Source organism: Platichthys flesus, chromosome 16 (assembly GCF_949316205.1).
Source record: "Platichthys flesus chromosome 16, fPlaFle2.1, whole genome shotgun sequence".
Classification (NCBI taxonomy): Eukaryota; Metazoa; Chordata; class Actinopteri; order Pleuronectiformes; family Pleuronectidae; genus Platichthys; species Platichthys flesus.
Genome location: NC_084960.1, coordinates 16,913,052 through 16,931,832, shown reverse-complemented (window position 1 = coordinate 16,931,832; position 18,781 = coordinate 16,913,052). Strand labels below are relative to the sequence as shown.

Genomic DNA, 18,781 nt, shown 5'->3' with positions numbered 1-18,781 from the left:
TTAATCACAACAGTTTTTTAGGAACTGTTGTCATGCACCTCATATGCAGGTATGATGATAACTCAGTTTATACAGTGTTTGCCCCATTGCCTCACTGCAAGAAGGTTCCCAATTCAAATCCCATCCTGGCCTGTCCGGCTTCCTCCCATGTTTCAAAGACACGTAGACTGGGGATAATTTGAGACTCTATACTGGCCGAAGGTGTGAATATGAGTGTGAATGGTTTGTCTTAATCTGCAAATATGCTTGAGTCAAAAAGTTTTACATTTCTGATGGTGCTCACTTGGAATGATCTGTGATCTTTTGCATAGTTTAATTTCCTAATTTTTACCCACGTTTAAAATGTTATCGAAAGAAATTTACACAGCTGCTGTGTTTGATGGTCACAGCTCCACTGACTCATCCTGTGTTTTTATGATGGATTCTACTCAGTGTAATGGATAAAAAATCAAACACTGAAAGCATCGGGCCCAAAGAGGACTGAAGGGATATGTCTTTAATGGAGAAATTCTACACAAATGATGGACATGTTTGAATTTCTAGCTCAACACGGAAATGTATTTCTGTAGTGTCCCAGTATGACTGTCGCTGAAGTTGTCGTGACGATGCATAATAAAATGTGAGAGTGCTTCTTGCTGCACGGTCCGCCGCTGAAAACACACAAATCCAATTAAAACCTGAAACTCAAGCTCAGTCCCGTCCGAGCCTCCTGTCACATCCTTGGACTCGCTCCCCTGCAGATGACCTGACGCTGCTGCGCTTCGGTCCAACATGGTTGTACCGCAACTTCTGCTGCTGTGGCGGCACAAGTAATCTCATCTGGTGGCACGGAGCCAAGATATACTGTTGTCACCCAGCATGTGCGGATTTCATCTGAGATTCGAGGCTCATGGCGCATGGCGCAAGGCGCAAGCTAGGAGGGAAAATTACAGTTTCTTATGACATTTTTTCAGCTCGTTCCTTCCAGTTGGGATATAATCTGCAGCGAAGCAGCAACTGCTGGCACAAGTTTCACAGAATTCCTATTAACCATTCAGTGGCCTCTCACTGTTAAATCGTTAAAAAGGTTTGCAATTGGTGAACATTTAGGTTATCATCTAAACTGCCTACAGAGCTATCTCATAGTCCCTATGGTGAGTAGCCTACTTGTGTTTTTAACCACACCAGCAGCACAACTCTATTGGTCGATATGTTGGTCGGTTAGTTCTCCGCTTTGTTTCAGACTAAATATAATAAATACTACAGGGTGCACTGTTGTGACAGTCAGTAAATAATCATGACGCACTGAAAACAACTTCCTTGATCCGGACTCACCCACTTGGGACAGTATGGAGTTAACATTTTCTGGTATTGGTTGAAATGTCTTGCAAGTGGTTCCTGTCAAATTTGACATATTCATGTTTCCCGCAGGATGTTATGGTTCCTCTGGCTGAAGAGGGCGCTGTTGCTCAGCTGCTTCAGTTGAACGACAGTAAGATTAACAGGGGCTTGTTTGGTTTCTCTTTCTCCATCCAGGGTATAAAGAATTATTTGGGGCCTTTATTTGGGCATCAGCCAGTCCTCCCTGTCTCATTCATAGATGGGGAGGATGGGGAGGACACTGGCGTCACACTGCTAACTGGTACCACGATGACTTCAAATTACACATGCATCCCTGCTTTGCCTCCCAGTCAAGTAGAGGACTGAATAGAAGATGCTGTCAAAATCATCATTTTATTTTCAATTGTTAACAAGTTGATAATCAGGTTCATGTTCGCTGATAAATAGATTAGGTATTGTCCATAAATACATACAGATTAACACTTTATATTACTATAAAAATAACCCAACATCATCAATATCAACCCATTATATCTGCATGATTAAAAAGAGAAATCAATTTGATATTTTCAGATTATCAAAAACACATAAAAATAAAATTATTATAAAGCCGCTACTTTCATCTTAACTTCACTCATATCAAATTTAGGATTTTTCAAAAATAATGTAAATTATTTTGTGCCGCAGTTTGATGGATCTGAACAGGGATATTGATTATGAAATGTCATACAATTCCAGAGAAAAACAAATACTTATAATGCAATTATAATGCCTCCATTTGGCCTCTGTAGTGTTGTAAAAGGAGGTTATAGTTGACTTGAGGTAGCAGTGATGGTCATCAGCAGTTGTCAGGGGATGACTAGGTCTTTAAACTGCTGCACCGGGTGCTCCTCAATGTATTTCTTTATGTACCAACAGGAGACACGAGCCTTAAGGTTTTCTTCAATCAGAAAGTCCATGGCAGCCTGTAAATAGAACATTAAATACTTTATTAAAAACAGCATTTAATATCCAGTATTAAACCCTACATTGTTTGTTCTGGACCTTCGAACATTTCAGTTTAATCTGCACCAAAAGAACTGATGTGAAAGGCTCCGCCCGGACCAACACACTCACTCCTGATCAATCTGAGCAATGGCTAAGTGAAAATACTTTTTGGAATTGTTCTGACTTTCATGGCAATTGTGTCCATCTACAAACCCATCAATATCAAGTACTGGTATGAAACCCATGTAGGTGAGGATAACAGGAGGTATATGTATAAAACATTCTTTAGTGCTCCCTAAATCCCAATGTGAATCCAAATTATTACAATGTGACAAGGACAGAGCTTTGTTCAGCCTTTCATGTGTGTCCTCACATTTTTACCTGTGACAGCAGTGCAGCGACACCTTGGCCCCTGAACGTCTCTGGTACAAAGGTCGATATTAGATCCACCTCCTTCTCTCCGGTGAATCTGTAGCTCAGAACTGCACATTCATGGGCCTCTGTGGATTAAAGACACACAGGTGTATGATACAGATAGATAGATTGATGGATACTTTATTATTCGCGAGGGAAATTCAGAAAATGAAGCTGGTCAATTCAGCTGAATGAATTGACCAGTAGTAGAAACTAAGTACGCTAAAGTATTCTACTCAAATACAGTTTGGATCTACTTTGACTTTACTCAAGAAAAGTGCAAGTACTAAATCCCAAATTATTTGCTAGTTAAGAGGCATTTACTCTCCTAATACACAAATATTTGTATTCATATAACAGGTCCAAAATGATAACATTTTAAATACAAAAATATGTACAATTGTTTATAATAATATTAGAAGAAGAATCATTGTCATAATTGCTATGATGATGATGATGACTATTATTATGTAGTTATTATAATAATTGTTATTACTATGATTATTTCTATATATACGGTGGTCTAGCAGTGAGCGCCCTACATGGTCGCTCACTGCTCTGTGTGTCCTGCACCAGATAGGTAAAAAGCAGAGATTAAATTTCCCTACCTGCATGAGTGTGCCTTTGCATGTCTGTGCATGTGTTTGGGATGAATAAATGGATCTTAATCTTAATCTTAATATATTTTCATATAAAATGTTACCACTTTGGACCTCAGTTATTTGATATAAATACTTATTCACTAGCAGACAATACCAATTATTATTATTATTTGCATTATCATTATTCTTTACTTTAATCATATCACCACTCCTAAAATGTAACCGGTTTCTCTGTGGAGAGATTAACACCCAAGCAGAAATATCTTTATTCAGAACACCACCAGTTTCTACCATTCCTGTAATACTGTGGACATTCAGGCAGAAACGTACTGAAATGTGTTACTGACACCGAACTTGTAAGCGACTAAAATCAAATCGTTAAAAACACTTGTCATTGGCATCAGCTGTTCAAGCGGTTTGCCATGATCAAAGAAACTTTAAATCCTCTGGTTTTTAAATGAAGATTTGCTGAGTGAATCCTCCATTCGCTGCATCCCTCCTCGGGTATTAATGGTGTGGATCGGGTCCAAACAACAAACCAGGATATGAGTAATTTCTACAGATGAATGATCAATGTAGAAGAAACGTGCTCGACGGGGCCGCGGGTGGACGCCGGCCTTACGTACAAGATCTCCCGCCACAGGGAGCGCCAGCCCCGGGTGGAAGCGTCCTTACCGGCCCCGGTGCCCGGAGAGACGGAGAAGCGCTGCCTCAATCGGTCATGTTCCACCGTCGAACTGAAGCTGGAGCCCGAAGCGGCGAAGCAGACCGGACCCGAGCGGAGCCGGAGCCGCAGCGCGGAGAGTCTGGACAACATGTTAAAGGTCGCAGGCACAGGAACAGTAGCCCACTGCTGACAGCATGTTGTTGTAGGGGTACAGAGGCGACACCAGAGGGCGCTGCCTGCTCACATGAGAAATATTAAGGATCAAGAATACAAATACTGTACTTTGTTACAAGTACATTTGCCGAAGTAAAATACTTACTCAAATAACAAATACAAAGGAATATCAGCGGCGTAACATTTTAATGAATGAAATATAAATCTAGATTAGTAATTGGTGTCAATTAAATGACATTATGGTTCCGGGAAAAATCTCCTCAGAAAACGTACACATTTTATTTAAAAATTATTAGAAGAAGCTATTTCCTAATAATTGTCTTCATTGATCTGAAAAGTATCTAATCACTGGAAAAAAAGGAAAAACTTGCGGATGAATTCCCTTTAAATATATCACTTTAAATATATAATTGTACTTATAATCATACCAGATTGTATTTTTGGCAATAAACTCCTTTGTAAATTATATAATAATATATAATAATGATAAAGTGAGATTGCCAGACATATTGAAATAAAGAGTTGCCAGATTTTCTTTCAGTACATGTGATCTTGGTGACAAAAATAAGTTGGATACATCCATATAATACACATAAATACTTTTATTGATACTCATGATTATTATCATCCAAACACAAGAACAATTGCAACATTTTCCAAGCAAATTCCTCTCTTCCATGATCATGTTAAGTATGTGAAGCAATAAAATATACAGAAAACTTTCTGATATGTGTAAAAGTACATAATATCATAACAACCTAAACTTTTTTTTTAAATACGGGTTATATATTTTTTAAATCATGATTTTGCACATAAGTCTGTTTAAGACCAACAATACATTCTTTACAATACTTTTTTCTATAATTTCCATTGATTTTTCACCAGAAACCCTCAGGCCCAGGTCTCCATGTAAACAGCACACACCAATACACTACATCTTCTCAAAGGTACCAGAGTTCTTCACTCCTGCAGCCATTACGGCGAAGAACACGTTAGGGAAGAAGGATCTGGCGTAGACGGCCACCTTGGGGAGGGAGGGAGCAATTATCACCTCTTTCTTCCTGTTGTTTAACGTCTTGACGATCTCAGCGGCTGCTTCGTCCGGGGAAACGCCGAGGGGTCTCTTAGTGTACAGCACTGCAGAGACAGAGCCAGGATGGTTACGATAGAAAAACTAAGTCAGGCAAATAATACAGCTTTTAGTTTTTAAAGACGTCTGAAAACATATTCAACTTCAAATTATCCAGAGATTGTTTCATGAATGTGAATTTTTTTCTGGACTTATATACTGAAGTATTTGAGTGACATTTTATGTCACTATGTTTTACTACGCTTTATTTATTTTAAATGTTGTAGTTAGTTGAAAAGCCTATTCATCCAAATGTATGACCAGTTTATAAAATATCCATGTTTTAGAATAATCAGGGGTTCCCAAACTCTCCTGATCCCCCAAAATAAGTCGGAAGCTTGCGACCCTCAGTATCCCCGGAGGTGGTTGAATCCTATAAAGTATATTGATTTGAGCTGGTTTGCAAAGCAGACAGACGGGACCTTTAAAAATCATTTTCCAAGTATTGGAAAATATATGCTCAAATATAATTGTGTAATTGTTTTTTTATTTGTATTTGGTTTGGAACTTATCTGTAATGTTTTTGTATTGTTTTTAATTGAATTATTTGCATTTTCTCCCCTTTGTAAATTTATATATAGCGCTGTATACCCGCTTTACCGTTAAAGTAAAGTAAACATTTTCAGAGGCGACCAGAGCGCAAATTCAGCCTAAGTCATCCTCCAGGGACAATGAAATTATTTTTCATGGTAGTCAGACCTGAAATTGTAAAGACACTTGTTGATAAATAATGTGTTTGATCATATGTCTGCCTTTTTCCTTTGATTTTACTCACGTGACCAGAAGGATTTGGAGGAGGCTGCCCCTGTGTTACCAGCCGAGGTGCTGCTGATGAAGGTGTGGTTGATGGTGCTGACGGAGATGCCATACTCTTCCACCTCAGCTCTCAGGCAGTCAAAGAAGGCCTGAACTGCATGTTTCGAGGCTGCATCTGAAAAGGTGGCTCATCTTAATGCCACAACTATTTACAGGTCACACATTTCAAATCTGGCAAGCAATCACATAAAAAATCCAAAAAGAGACATAAAACAACCACAGAGATGCAAAACAACCATGAAGACACACAAAACAACTGCAAAGACACAAAACAACCACAAAGACACACAAAACAACTACAAAGAGACCAAACAACCACAAAGAGACACAAAACAAGTGCATAGATGTAAAACAACCACTAAGTTAATAGTAGCAAACTGCCAAAATATTGGACAAATTGTCATCTTAACTTCATATAGTGCTTGAAGAAAAGTCAGAGGATCATCAACATTATTACAGATCATCCTATAGTTTGTACAGTTCATTACAGAGGGCAGCATGAATATCCAACTAACCTGCTGTTTGCAGACATATGTTCCTTGCAACACTAAAAAACTACAGCACTAATAGCTACCAAGACCTTTCGTGTCATATATTTAAAGGAATTCATTCAGTTAAGTTCATCAATAAGTTCAAAACATTTCACTTAGAGAAGGGAAGACTCACATGTAGATCGAAAGGGAACAGCAAGTTTCCCTTGGATACTGTTGATGAGGAGCAGGTGACCAGTTCTTCTGGAGATCATGGACGGTAGCACACCTGCAGGACGGAAACACAAGCAAAGAAATGTGTAAGCACTACTGTGCCTCTGCCGCATGAAATCCTAACCCATAAGTTTCTATCATAGACTCAATGTTAAGTTGGATGAAATAACAGTTCCCATTAATTTGAGTCAAAACATCCTGTTCGCAACTTGGTGGGTGGCTGCAGTAAAGATCATAAACCCTGCCTCCTCCAGCACATTGGACATGGATCAAACTAAAAAGTACACATAAAAGTTCTAATGCGTTTTTTCTATCAATCCGTCGAGCTAGACACTGATAAATGTTCAAGTGTGTGTATGATGAGTTTGATTTTGAAACGTTGTGATTTTGAAACGTCAACAAAGACCTAAAAATGGCGACTCCACTCCTTGATCAGTACTGTACAGACTCTAGCACTAATTTATGTTTCAAGTACAAGATGGCAGCATTCGTACCCATGTTTCTTTTTGTGTATCAATTTTGAATAATAGGAGAAGGTGGAGATGTGTCGTTCCATCCTTTTTTTAAGACTGTGGTTTCTATCCTCTACCTTTAGCCAGTGTGACTGGTCCAAAGTAGTTGTTGTCCATCAGGAGCTTGTCCATCTCCAGCGACAGACTGTGTGCAGGTGCTTTGACCTTCATGCTGTTGTTTAGCATGAGAACATCCAGGCAGCCATAACAGTCCAGGATCTCTTCAATGGCGTCAGGCATACTCTCCATATCCCCAAAATCCAGCAGCACCAGTTTAGGAGGAAACGTCTGAGGAGGAGATGATGAAGTATCAGCATTGGTAAGGATATCTGCAGTGATGGAAAGTAATTTCTACAAATCCTACTTATGTTTTCAGTCTCTTGACTTGAATGTTTACATTTAATGCTGCTTGTTTCATTTCAGAGATTTTTACTCCATTATATTAACTGTTTTCATTGCTTTCTAGAATTACATTTTAGACTTAAAAACATAACCTGAGCATCAACAATTGAGCATTGATTTCTATAGATAAAATCAGGCAAACGCTTCATATTTTCATTATGTAAAATCTTAAATTGTAACCATGGCAATCAGTATGGAGAGTATGTTATAAAATACAGTGCAAGTTCCTCAAAGTGTGTTTGAGTAAATGCAATCAGTTACGTAGTTACCTAGTTACTTTACCTGTATATTGTGAATCAAGTTTATGGAAGCTCTACGTGAAAGATCTGATGACTCTACTACAGTAGGTCTGTGAAGTTAATGTGATCCATTGAGTGTTCAACCAACAGACCATAAGTCGTGATTGTTTAAGTTTCAGTTCTGGTGCACTTACTACTGTGGGGTCTGAGGCGTTCGCCAAATCATCAGCAAATTCTTCAAGCTTCTCCCAGTTTTTCCCACAGAGGATCAACCTGGCTCCTCCTTTGTGGAACACACCTGAGCATTCTTCATTATGAAAGTCAAAGCGAGTTAAAAACAAGACAGAACAAGTGTGAAATCAGATTTCGATCATAGATACTGCGTTAATAATAAGGACGCCGGTTGTTACCTTTTCCGAGCCCAGATAAGGCGTCAGATACAACTACCACCTTATTGCGTACAGACGTTTTTGTCAACAGACCAACAATCCAACCGTAGAGGTAGAAAAATCCAGCTGTCAGCACGACAACACAGGGAACTAGGAGAACAGTGGTCATCCATGTTGGGTCCATTTCTTGGAGAATATGCTGGGAACGATAAATGTGGTAAATTGGAAGTAAATATGAACGCACACAATATTTAAGTGAAAGTTCATTACTTTAGGAAATGCTCACTTTCTAATACCACTACTTCACACCTGTCTATGAAGGTACAGCAAACAGATGGTAAGTTTAGCTTAGCATAAGGACAGCACACAGAGGGAAACAGCTAGCCTGGCTCCCACTGTGAATCTTGTTGACAGAGCATTTGTATAAAAGCAAATGTCTTGAAAATGAATAAACATTTTATAGGGACAATTCATTCTTTACAATTTCTGCCATTCTGTGAGTCTAGTTTTCATATTTCAGTTTTTGTTCAAACTAAATAAGCATTTATTGTTATAAATTAGCTTTAGAAATGCTAGTATAGGCAGGTTTGGATGGCTTTGTAATACGGCAGGATAGCCTTCCATCTATTTTATTTTACTAATTGTGCTAAGCTAAGCTAGCAAGTGCCTGTGGTACTTGCATATATGCTGCCCTCTACCCCAGATGGTGATGTTAGTGTCAGGTTTATGTTGTTAGAGCTATGTTTAAAGATGTGAACATACTTTGTGGAAGCAAAATAATTTTTCTCTGGTGTTAAGGATGAGATGAGATGAGATGTCCGAGAACGTTTTAGGATCTAATGAAAGTGACTTAAAGGAAAAAGGAACGTTTCCTACCCAGAGGCTCTCCGGCTCTGTTATATTGGGATCCATCTCTTTCTTTACAACCATATTTAAATCTAGATTTATTCTTATAACTCTGAAACAAAAACAGATAATATATATTGTTTTGTATACATAAAAAGATGAAAACATTGTTAATATATTTATACAACATGCAGTACACTTGGAAATTTGGATACATAAAATACATTCCTACAAAGGTAGACAAGGTTAAATCACTTTCACAATCCATGAAGCTGATTCTAAGATTTTATAATTTGATTATTGTTATTTTGAACGTAATCACATTTAAAACAAAAAAAATCTTCTCAATCTAAGTTTCAGCTTAATGAATTTTGAATGTGATCAAACCTCATATACATATACTACAGACACACAAAAAATTAACAAAGCAATGACAAAAGTACACAAAATGTCAGTAGAATTATTAACCAAGAAAGATGCGAAACAACCACAGGGACAAAATTACATCAAAAAGACATAATGACTACACCACAACTGCAAAAAGATGCAAAACATCAACATTGCATATCTTGCTAAATAATCTCTTAAGGACAACAAAACAACTCGTAAAAATATGCATACGCAAAAACACGCAAAAACAGCAGCACAAAATGACAAAAAAAGACAACATTTTTACAAATTAGTCCTCAAAGATCCTAAATGACTATAAGAGGACACAAAATGACTTCTGCATAATAAGAGATGCATAATCACAAAAGACAAAATGAAAACGCCAATATTTTAAGAAGATACAAAATGACAAAACAAACAGAGACATGCAACTTGATCACTAAAAGATAAAATGACAACTAAAGGATGCAAAGTCATTTATAAACACCTTTAAAATCAATAAAAATAGACAGATAGACCATCAGAAAGTGCAAAACAACAAAGAGAGACACAAAATGCAATCAAATTGTTTCATAGTAGTTTCTGTTTTGGGGTCTTGCTCCTATATAGAGCTGGTTAGGGTCATTTTACGTCTGTGTCCAGAGGCCCGTTTTCCATTCCTCCTCATTGTGTTTGAGCTGCAGATTAATCAAACTTTCCTTCATTTAAATCATTATATGTTACTCCACTTTGCAGTTTTCCTCAGATTATTGAAACCAACACTCACATGTTCTATTTGCGTCAGACAGGGAGTGTGGAGATTAACTTTTGGTTTAGGTTTACCGTGCAGAGCACCAGCTGTTTGTCCAAGAAGAGACTTCTAAATATAAAGTGCCCTGGAAATAGATACTGAATCTCTCACAAAGGTTCAATGTCACAGGGTACTCGTCACAGTTTTTTCACATCAAGGTTAAGATATCCACAAACACAAAAGAAAACAAGAGCACTTTTCAATTCTCGCTGCAGCTTTTCCCCTGCACAAATTTAAATATGAATACGTTGCATCACTCAGGAAAATCCTTTCACGGTATCTTCACACTTGGCACATGAAGAGCAGTTTGTTTTAAAGTAACAGAGCCATCTGACCTCGATATTACAAGAAACGAGAAGCAGCCAGCACTTACTGCGTCTCAGGCCTCTGCTAGCCGTGTTTGATTCCTCTCCTGAGGAGCTGGAGCAGCTCGACTCAGAAGCTCAGTCACAGAGTGCCTCGGACATGAAAGCCGCCTGGCCACAGCAATACTTTGAGATTTGAGGTCTTTTAATAGCAGCACAGCTGAGTCAGTTATTTTCCATGCATGTTGTCAACATGTAGAATTAGAGAGGAGTCGGGGGTAGGGGGTGTTCCCATCGGCTGCTGTGCAGCTTCCTATAGGTGGAATCAATGATAATTATACACATTTTGTATTGTGAATTTTCAGATTTATGAACAGAAACAAGTTTGACCAGAGTCATGCAGTGGATTGTGTGTTGGATTGTGTTTGACCAAAATGCTGTTGACTACAATTTTGAACACATTTCTTGGCACTAATTACTATGTTTCCTAAACTTATAGGTTACAGTTTATCACATGGCTCTAACCTTTAAGTGAGGTTCATTATTTTAAGTAACAGGAACTGATGATTAATGAATTGATCTCAAATAAAAAGAAGTTAGACATCTTTTATTTTAAATCTTTAAAAAAATCACTTATATGTGAATAATTTTCAAACTGTTTTGACTGGTTCTTGACATCAGAAGCAGTTCTACTCTTTAGAGAATATTGGGTAATTTCTCACTGTTTTCTAACATTTTATTATCTAAGTTATTGCTTGATTATTGAAGAAAATAATAAGCATACCGAGGTTAATCTGTGGTGTAGTTCTCTGATGAACATCTTTGCCTGTGTCACAGCCCGGCTCAAGACTGCGGCAAGGAGGGAGACGACACGGGAAAACTGTGGCTCTTTTAGAACATTTATTAATGGAACCAACTACAAACAACAGCCAACTCTTCAAAAACAAAACAGAGAAAAGATACTGGTGTCCGGGAGAGCCAACCTCGTCCCGCAAGTAGCGCAAGAGAGAGCGAGCGCGACCAATCTGGCCAGCTTTTTAAGGGGCAGAGCACACCTGGCCGAGATGTGCTCTGATTGTTGCTGACACCCACTCCACCTGTAACTCAGAAAAAGGGAGAACAGGGACACCTAGTGTCCATGTGAGGGTGGACACTCCCCCCCCCCCCCCCCATAAGAGAGGGGTTCCCAACGGGAATCACGACATACTAACATATATACATTCATACATTTCTATAATATTTTTCAACAAATGGTAAACTGCAAGAGAGTTAAGTAACTTAAATTGATAAGGAAATTAGGTTGCAGTACCATACTCACCTCTAAAGTCCACTCACTTTGCTCCCTGCCACCCAGCAACTCCCGACGTCTGGAGAAGCACTTTTAAGAGAGGCAGATGAGATAAAGGTTGACCAAGAAGATGATTAAACTACTCAAGAGCAAGGAGCTCGAGACAATGCATCTGCCACAACGTTCTCAGAACCCTTGATGTGACGAATATCCAAACAATAGGACTGTAGGAAAAGTAACCAACGCATCAATCTGCGATTGGGGCAAGACAAAGAATGTAGAAAAGTAATGGGATTATGGTCAGTGTATATCAAAATGGGAACGCTAGAATCAACATAAACTTCAAAGTGTTGCAGTGCCCAGATCATAGCAAGACTTTCTTTCTCAATAACTGAATAATTTATTTGATACGAAGTGAACTTTCTGGAGAAAAAACTCACAGGGTGCTCAACACCATCACACTGAAACAAAACAGCACCTGCACCTACATCACTCGCATCCACCTGTAAGGCAATGGACGGTTCATGCAGGGTGCCATGAGAACAGGGGATGAGCACAGAACAGATCTTACATAACAAAGGCATTTTGGCAGGAATCCGACCAGACATATTTGGCTCTAGCTTTCAACGAATCTGTTAAAGGAGCAACAACAGAAGAAAAGTTCCTGCAAAAATTTCGGTAGTATCCCACCAAACCCCAAAAACGCATCAGCTACTTCTTTGTGGTGGGTACTGGATAGTTTTGAATTGCAATTATCTTTGCCTGAATAGGCCGTACTTGCCCTTGCCCTACCACTTTACCCAGATAGGTAACAGTGGCTTTAGCAAACTCACACTTTGCCAAGTTGACAGTTAGGTTGGCGTCACGCAGGCGATCAAACAGACTTTTAATTCGGCAGACATAATCTTCCCAGGTATCACTATAAATCACTACATCATCAAGATACACAGCACACCCCTCCAGCCCGGACACGACCATGTTCATGAGGCGCTGGAAAGTTGCCGGTGCATTCCTCAATCCAAAACTCATCACTGAATAGGAAAACAGTCCAAATGGGGTAATAAAAGCAGAGATCTCTCTCCCTCTCTGGGACAGAGGTACTTGCAAATACCCTCTGAGCAGATCAAACTTGCTAACAAAACTAGCTGAACCAACTTGATCTACACAGTCTTCCATGCGTGGCAGTGGATAAGCATCTGGTTTTGTTATACCATTTACCTTACGGTAGTCAGTACAGAACCGAGGACTTTTATCTGATTTATCCACAAGCAAGCATGGAGACGCCCAGCTGGAAGCTGACGGTTCAGCAATGCGATTGTCTAGCATGTACTTTATACCTTTTTCCATTACCTTACGTTTTTCCTGAGATATCCTGTAAAACCTCTGGCGGACTGGTTGTGCATCACCTACATCAATGCCATGCTCCAACAAATGTGTACGAGTTGGAACATCATTAAACAAACACAAATAGTTGTTAAGCAAATCAGACAACTCAGCAGACTGTTTACTGGACAAATGGCCAAATACTGATTTTAAATCACGTAGTGACTCGGAATTTCGACCCCGCAGCCTGCTTTCACCAGGTGAAACCACACCATCTTCTACCTGTACAGACATCTCCGCTGCAGCGAGTGTCCTCCAACAGTGTCTGTCACTAGCACAGGTGTTACAGTCTGCTGCGGTACTCTCTCACAAAAAGGTGACTCACGACTATAATAAGGTTTTAACAGATTCACATGGCAGAGCTGAGTTGACTTTCTACGTTTAGGTGTAGAAAGTAGTTAATTTTGATCCGACACTTTACTCAAAATTGAAAAAGGGCCGTGGAACTTGTCTTGGAACGGTGAACACACTAGTGGCAACAAAGCCAGAACCTGGTCACATGGACTGAAGATGCGAGTCTCGGCTTTACGGTCATAAATATTTTTCACTTTTCTCTGAGCAGATGCTAAATTTTCCTTAGCCATCTCGCCCGCAACATACAATCTATGCCGGAAACCATTCACATAATCCAGCAGATTAAGGGGTGGTTTTGATTGCATAACTTGATCATGAAGTATTGTTATTGGCCCACCCACCGTGTGACCAAACACAAGCTGGTTTGTACTAAATCCAGTGCTCTCCTGAAGAACACATCTGGCAGCCAACAACAACCAGGGTAAACCTTCCTCCCAATCCTGACTCAACTCCACACAATAGCTACGCAACAGAGATTTTAGTTTTTGATGAAATCTTTCCAACGCCCCTTGACTCTGAGCGTGGTACGCTGAGGCCAAATTATGTTTCAAACCCAGCTGTTTCAAAACCTGAGAAAAAAGTTTGGATGTAAAATTTGTGCCCTGGTCACTCTGGATCACCTTAGGGATCCCAAAAACAGAAATAAATTGGGTTAAAGCTTTAACCACGGATTTAGCTGTAATTGAGCAAAACGGATAAGCGGCCGGATATCTCGTGCTCTGACACATTACTGTAAGCAAGTAATTACTTCCAGTTTTTTAGCGTGGTAAGGGACCAACATAATCGATTATCAAATGCTCAAAAGGCTGAGAAATTGCAGGAATGGGGAAGAGAAGGGCCGGCTTAATGTTCTGATTAGGTTTACCGGTCATCTGACAAGTGTGACAAGTCTTGATATATTGAGATACATCCGTCTTCATGCACGGCCAGAAAAAATATCAACCAATCTGGCCAGCTTTTTAAGGGGACACCTCGGCCACACCTGGCCGAGATGTGCTCTGATTGTTGCTGACACCCACTCCACCTGTAACTCAGAAAAAGGGAGAACAGGGACACCTAGTGTCCATGTGAGGGTGGAAGGGGTCGTCACACCTGAAAAATTAAAAAAATTAAAATTAAAACAGCATCATAAAACAACTGAGCTCAGGAAATAATTCAGATCTTAAAACGATAGACCTGTCTGAGCTGATATTACAAATCAGTGCAAAAAGTTTCCAGCAAATGTGCAATATATCAAATCACGTGGACACATACCCCAGTAAACCTGGGGCTTGTGTGTAGTTGTATTCCTTGTTTGTTTGTGCACACCACTATTATAAAGTAATTGCAAATAGTGAGATATGTATCATATCTTATTTGTTCATGTTTAGCTCCCACAGGGACACACCACGATTTTCCATATGTTTATATTGTTTTTTAATAATGTAATTGTCAATTTTAAGAAATGTTGGTCATGGTTTTTTGATTTTTTTGGAAATGATAAAACCCCAAAACACTGCATATGTAAACTTTGGTGTCCTTTTAATACTTCTTTTGTTATTGAGATAAGTTTTCCGTGCGTGTGTTTGTAAGAAATGAAAGGCACAACAATTCTTCCAATCAAGGTTTAAAAAGAAAAATATCTTAACCAGATGTTGTCCTCATCACAATAACAAATTGTTGATATGGACAATAGCGTTAGGTTCTGCCGTTTATTTGAAGATTATTTATCATTTCAAACTGGTTTGAGTTTGCTGTTGTGTTATCATCACAAAATGTTGTCCTGGAGACATGTTCCGCAGTAGCAGAAATCATAATATTAGTGCCAGAGCACTGACAGGGTGAGGCCCTATTGAAATTGTAAGGATTATTAGGGACCGAGCACTGACAGGGTGAGGCCCTATTGAAATTGTAAGGATTATTATTATTATTATTATTATCATTATTATTATTCAGACAAATTAATTGGCTGCTCAAATTCTTACCAAAATTTGCAGAAAGTTATAAAGTGATGAAAATGTACGTATTCTGGAGGAATTTTCAATGGGCGTCACAAAATGGCCTATCACTACCATCTTCTGTCTCATGATCAGAGTCCAAGCCTGAACAGCTCTATATGTCATTTAAGTTAATGTTCAAGGATAAATAGGCCATTTCCATATATTGTTACCTGTCCATTTACCTGTATAGGATAAGTGAAAGGAAAGAAAATGCATGACATTGTTTAGTATTTTTTATTCAAAGAACTGTTGTAACTATGTAAATTGATTCTGTGAATTATAAACAATTCTCTATGAAGCTGACGCAGAAGAAACACCGTGTCCGAGTCGCTTTATTAACATCTCCCCTTTCCAGGGCACAACACCTCCACCATGTTTGCACCTGTTATCATTATCACAAGTAATGATGACCAGCAAAACGACCACCAACCAGACGTGCAATCTGTTATAGTACACATGCAAGGTAGCACTCTCTAGTCGGGATCAGAATAGATCAGGTCCTAAATCCCCCCCTGAACAGTTTGCTCATGGAAGAGAAGAACCGGCAGAAAGATCCTTTCTTTTTAGGTGGAGGTGACATCAATTGAATCCTCAATTCATCGATGAAGACGGAGTCACACATCTGTGTCTCCATTAATTGCAGGACTTCCTTCTCAGTGCCAATTTTGTTAAGCAGTTCTTTGTACACGGCCTTGTGGATCTTCTCAACATTTTTGAATGTTGTTACGATCATTTTATCGTGCTTGATCTGCTGCTTTGCCTTCTCAGAAAGATTTTTGATAAGTCTTTGCTCATCTATCAAACTCTCTGGTATGTTGGCCTTCTTTATAGTATACATTACCAGTCCTGTAATAACCAAGGCAAGCTGTACGTGAGCTAAGTTCGGCGTTGACATCTGTGTTGGCTCACAAGGATGCCTTGGATTGACAGAGGTTTTGCACAAACGATGTCTTTGTGTCATTTTTGAATCCACCTTAGCGTCAAATTTTTCACCATTGACACTTCCATCATCTGATTCCTCTCCAGAGTTTTCATCTTCAGAAGATTCATCTCCAGAATTTTCATCTTCGGAAGGTTCATCTCCAGAATTTCCAGCTTCAGAAGATTGATCTCCAGAATTTTCATCTTCAGAAGATTCATCTCCAGAATTTTCATCTTCAGAAGGTTCATCTCCAGGATTATCATCTTCAGAAGGTTCATCTCCAGAATTGTCTGCTTCAGAAGATTCATCTCCAGAATTTTCATCTTCAGAAGGTTCATCTCCAGGATTATCATCTTCAGAAGGTTCATCTCCAGAATTTTCATCTTCAGAAGATTCATCTCCAGAATTTTCATCTTCAGTAGGTTCATCTCCAGAATTTTCATCTTCAGAAGGTTCATCTCCCGGATTATCATCTTCAGAAGGTTCATCTCCAGAATTGCCATCTTCATCATTTCCGTCAGAATTTTCCTCTGACTTTCTCAGATGTGAGATACATCTTACTTGGTCACCACTCTCCTCATGAAGGTCCTTTTCTTCTGCTTGACTGTGGGTGGTGGATGAAGTGCGGAAGCAATTTGTTATATTGCCAATTAGAGCAATCACTGCGTTTAAAGTTTCAGGACTATCACAGCTTCCCTCAGAAGTGTCTGACAGCATCATGCCTATGCGGTTGTTTATTTTGCTCACAGTCTCTCGAGCAATTAACCGGCTGAATTCACACAAGCTCTCACAGTACCTTCCTGATTCATTCGATGGAATGTGACAGAACTGTGGAAGGTTTTCTTTCATGTTCTTCACGACAAATTCTTCATCTATACCAAAGTAACTTTGGTCCGGACGTACATTTGATTTAATCCTTGGGGACTTCGCTTTCCCATCTAAAACAATTGCCTTGATGCTTTTTTCGATTTCCCTGGTGGACAGTTTAAGAACCTGTTTGCATAAACTGTTCACACTGGACCTGTTCATCTCATCTTGGTCATGAGACTCAGCCATGCAGTTCCTATCCAACACAATCGGGGACAAGGTCACCGGAGGGAGATTCGCACAGGCAGTCTGATTGAGTCTGCGTGAGTCCATGGTGACTGTTTGGTTTAGTAACTAGTTTTGTACCAATGTCTCAACAGGTCAATATACCAGTCTTTTCATCTGCTTTGTTCAGCCAACATCAGGATAATGCCTAACATATATATGTTCTCTAGCCTTTGATCAAAGGTGGGATCATAGGGATAGGAAACTCACCCAACCTTTTGAAGTTAAAAGGTTAAAGGGATAAAGTAATGAGGAAGAAGAACAGGAAGTAGAAAGGACAGGAAGTAGGATATTGCAACATACTATCAGTAATGTACCTTGATGTTGTTTGCCACCCACCAATCTTCTTCTTTGTTCAGTTTATTAGCGGATGGCAACTTACTGTTTTGAGGGTGTGTGAATCAGAGTTATCTAGGTCACATTAAATAATTGTCACCCTCTGATAATGAAGCTTACTCCCTATTCCAATCATTTCCAAGCTCAGTTCCTCCACTGCATGCATTGCAATTTCCTACTTTAGCTTTTGTCGTTTTCCAACATACTTGTTACAGTGAATTATTATGCTCCACTAATGATTTGGCAGTAATCACATAATCCTGTAGTATGTCATTATATTACATGCAGTGTATTACTGAGTTCAGTTTGTCCTATTGGCCTGGTCAAGATGTTCTCCTATTTTTTGCCCCATGGCTGTCCACACTGTGCTCACCTCCTGCTGCACTGCATAAAGACGTCTCCCTGTATGAGCTACATCCCAGCTGCCATTGTGTAACAATGTTTCCTTTGGTTATTGTTTTCCTTCCGATTTGCCAAATGAACTGTCCATGACGTCTTCACGATTTAGTGCTTAGCCAATAAATCCACCCCTTATTCTGCTTCATTCCTCTGTTTGATCCGGTAACTTCATTAAAAGTAGCCACAATATTCATATTTTGAAATCTATACAAAGTATCAGATATCTCGTTAACAAAATCTTGCCTACTTTTGATGAAAATAACTTTAACGACATGATTACTGAGCATGAGTCTGACTAGCCTTCCTGATTTGTAGCTTAAGTTGTCTATTTAATGGGGGGTA

At 39.2% G+C, this 18,781-nt stretch overlaps 2 protein-coding genes across 3 annotated transcripts; both read right to left on the bottom strand.

The window, feature by feature from the left end:
- Nucleotides 1–1,694: 1,694 nt before the first annotated feature.
- On the bottom strand, nucleotides 1,695–4,192 carry LOC133971611 (protein NATD1-like). The gene is made up of 3 exons (XM_062409037.1): nucleotides 3,999–4,192; nucleotides 2,689–2,807; nucleotides 1,695–2,285 (listed from the first exon to the last, which is right to left on the bottom strand). Exons 1-3 carry the CDS (start codon nucleotides 4,138–4,140, stop codon nucleotides 2,169–2,171), a joined length of 378 nt encoding a protein of 125 aa, XP_062265021.1. The 5' UTR covers nucleotides 4,141–4,192; the 3' UTR covers nucleotides 1,695–2,168.
- A 554-nt stretch (nucleotides 4,193–4,746) lies between these two features.
- On the bottom strand, nucleotides 4,747–10,925 carry dhrs7ca (dehydrogenase/reductase (SDR family) member 7Ca). Of its 2 annotated transcripts, XM_062407213.1 has the most exons (8): nucleotides 10,755–10,925; nucleotides 9,232–9,313; nucleotides 8,377–8,554; nucleotides 8,161–8,273; nucleotides 7,403–7,613; nucleotides 6,776–6,868; nucleotides 6,069–6,224; nucleotides 4,747–5,301 (listed from the first exon to the last, which is right to left on the bottom strand). In XM_062407213.1, exons 2-8 carry the CDS (start codon nucleotides 9,283–9,285, stop codon nucleotides 5,096–5,098), a joined length of 1,011 nt encoding a protein of 336 aa, XP_062263197.1. In that variant the 5' UTR covers nucleotides 9,286–9,313; nucleotides 10,755–10,925; the 3' UTR covers nucleotides 4,747–5,095. The 2 variants fall into 2 exon arrangements, with proteins under 2 accessions (XP_062263197.1, XP_062263198.1); XM_062407214.1 differs by lacking the exon at nucleotides 9,232–9,313 and having other exon boundaries at nucleotides 10,755–10,922.
- Between the last annotated feature and the right edge of the window lie 7,856 nt (nucleotides 10,926–18,781).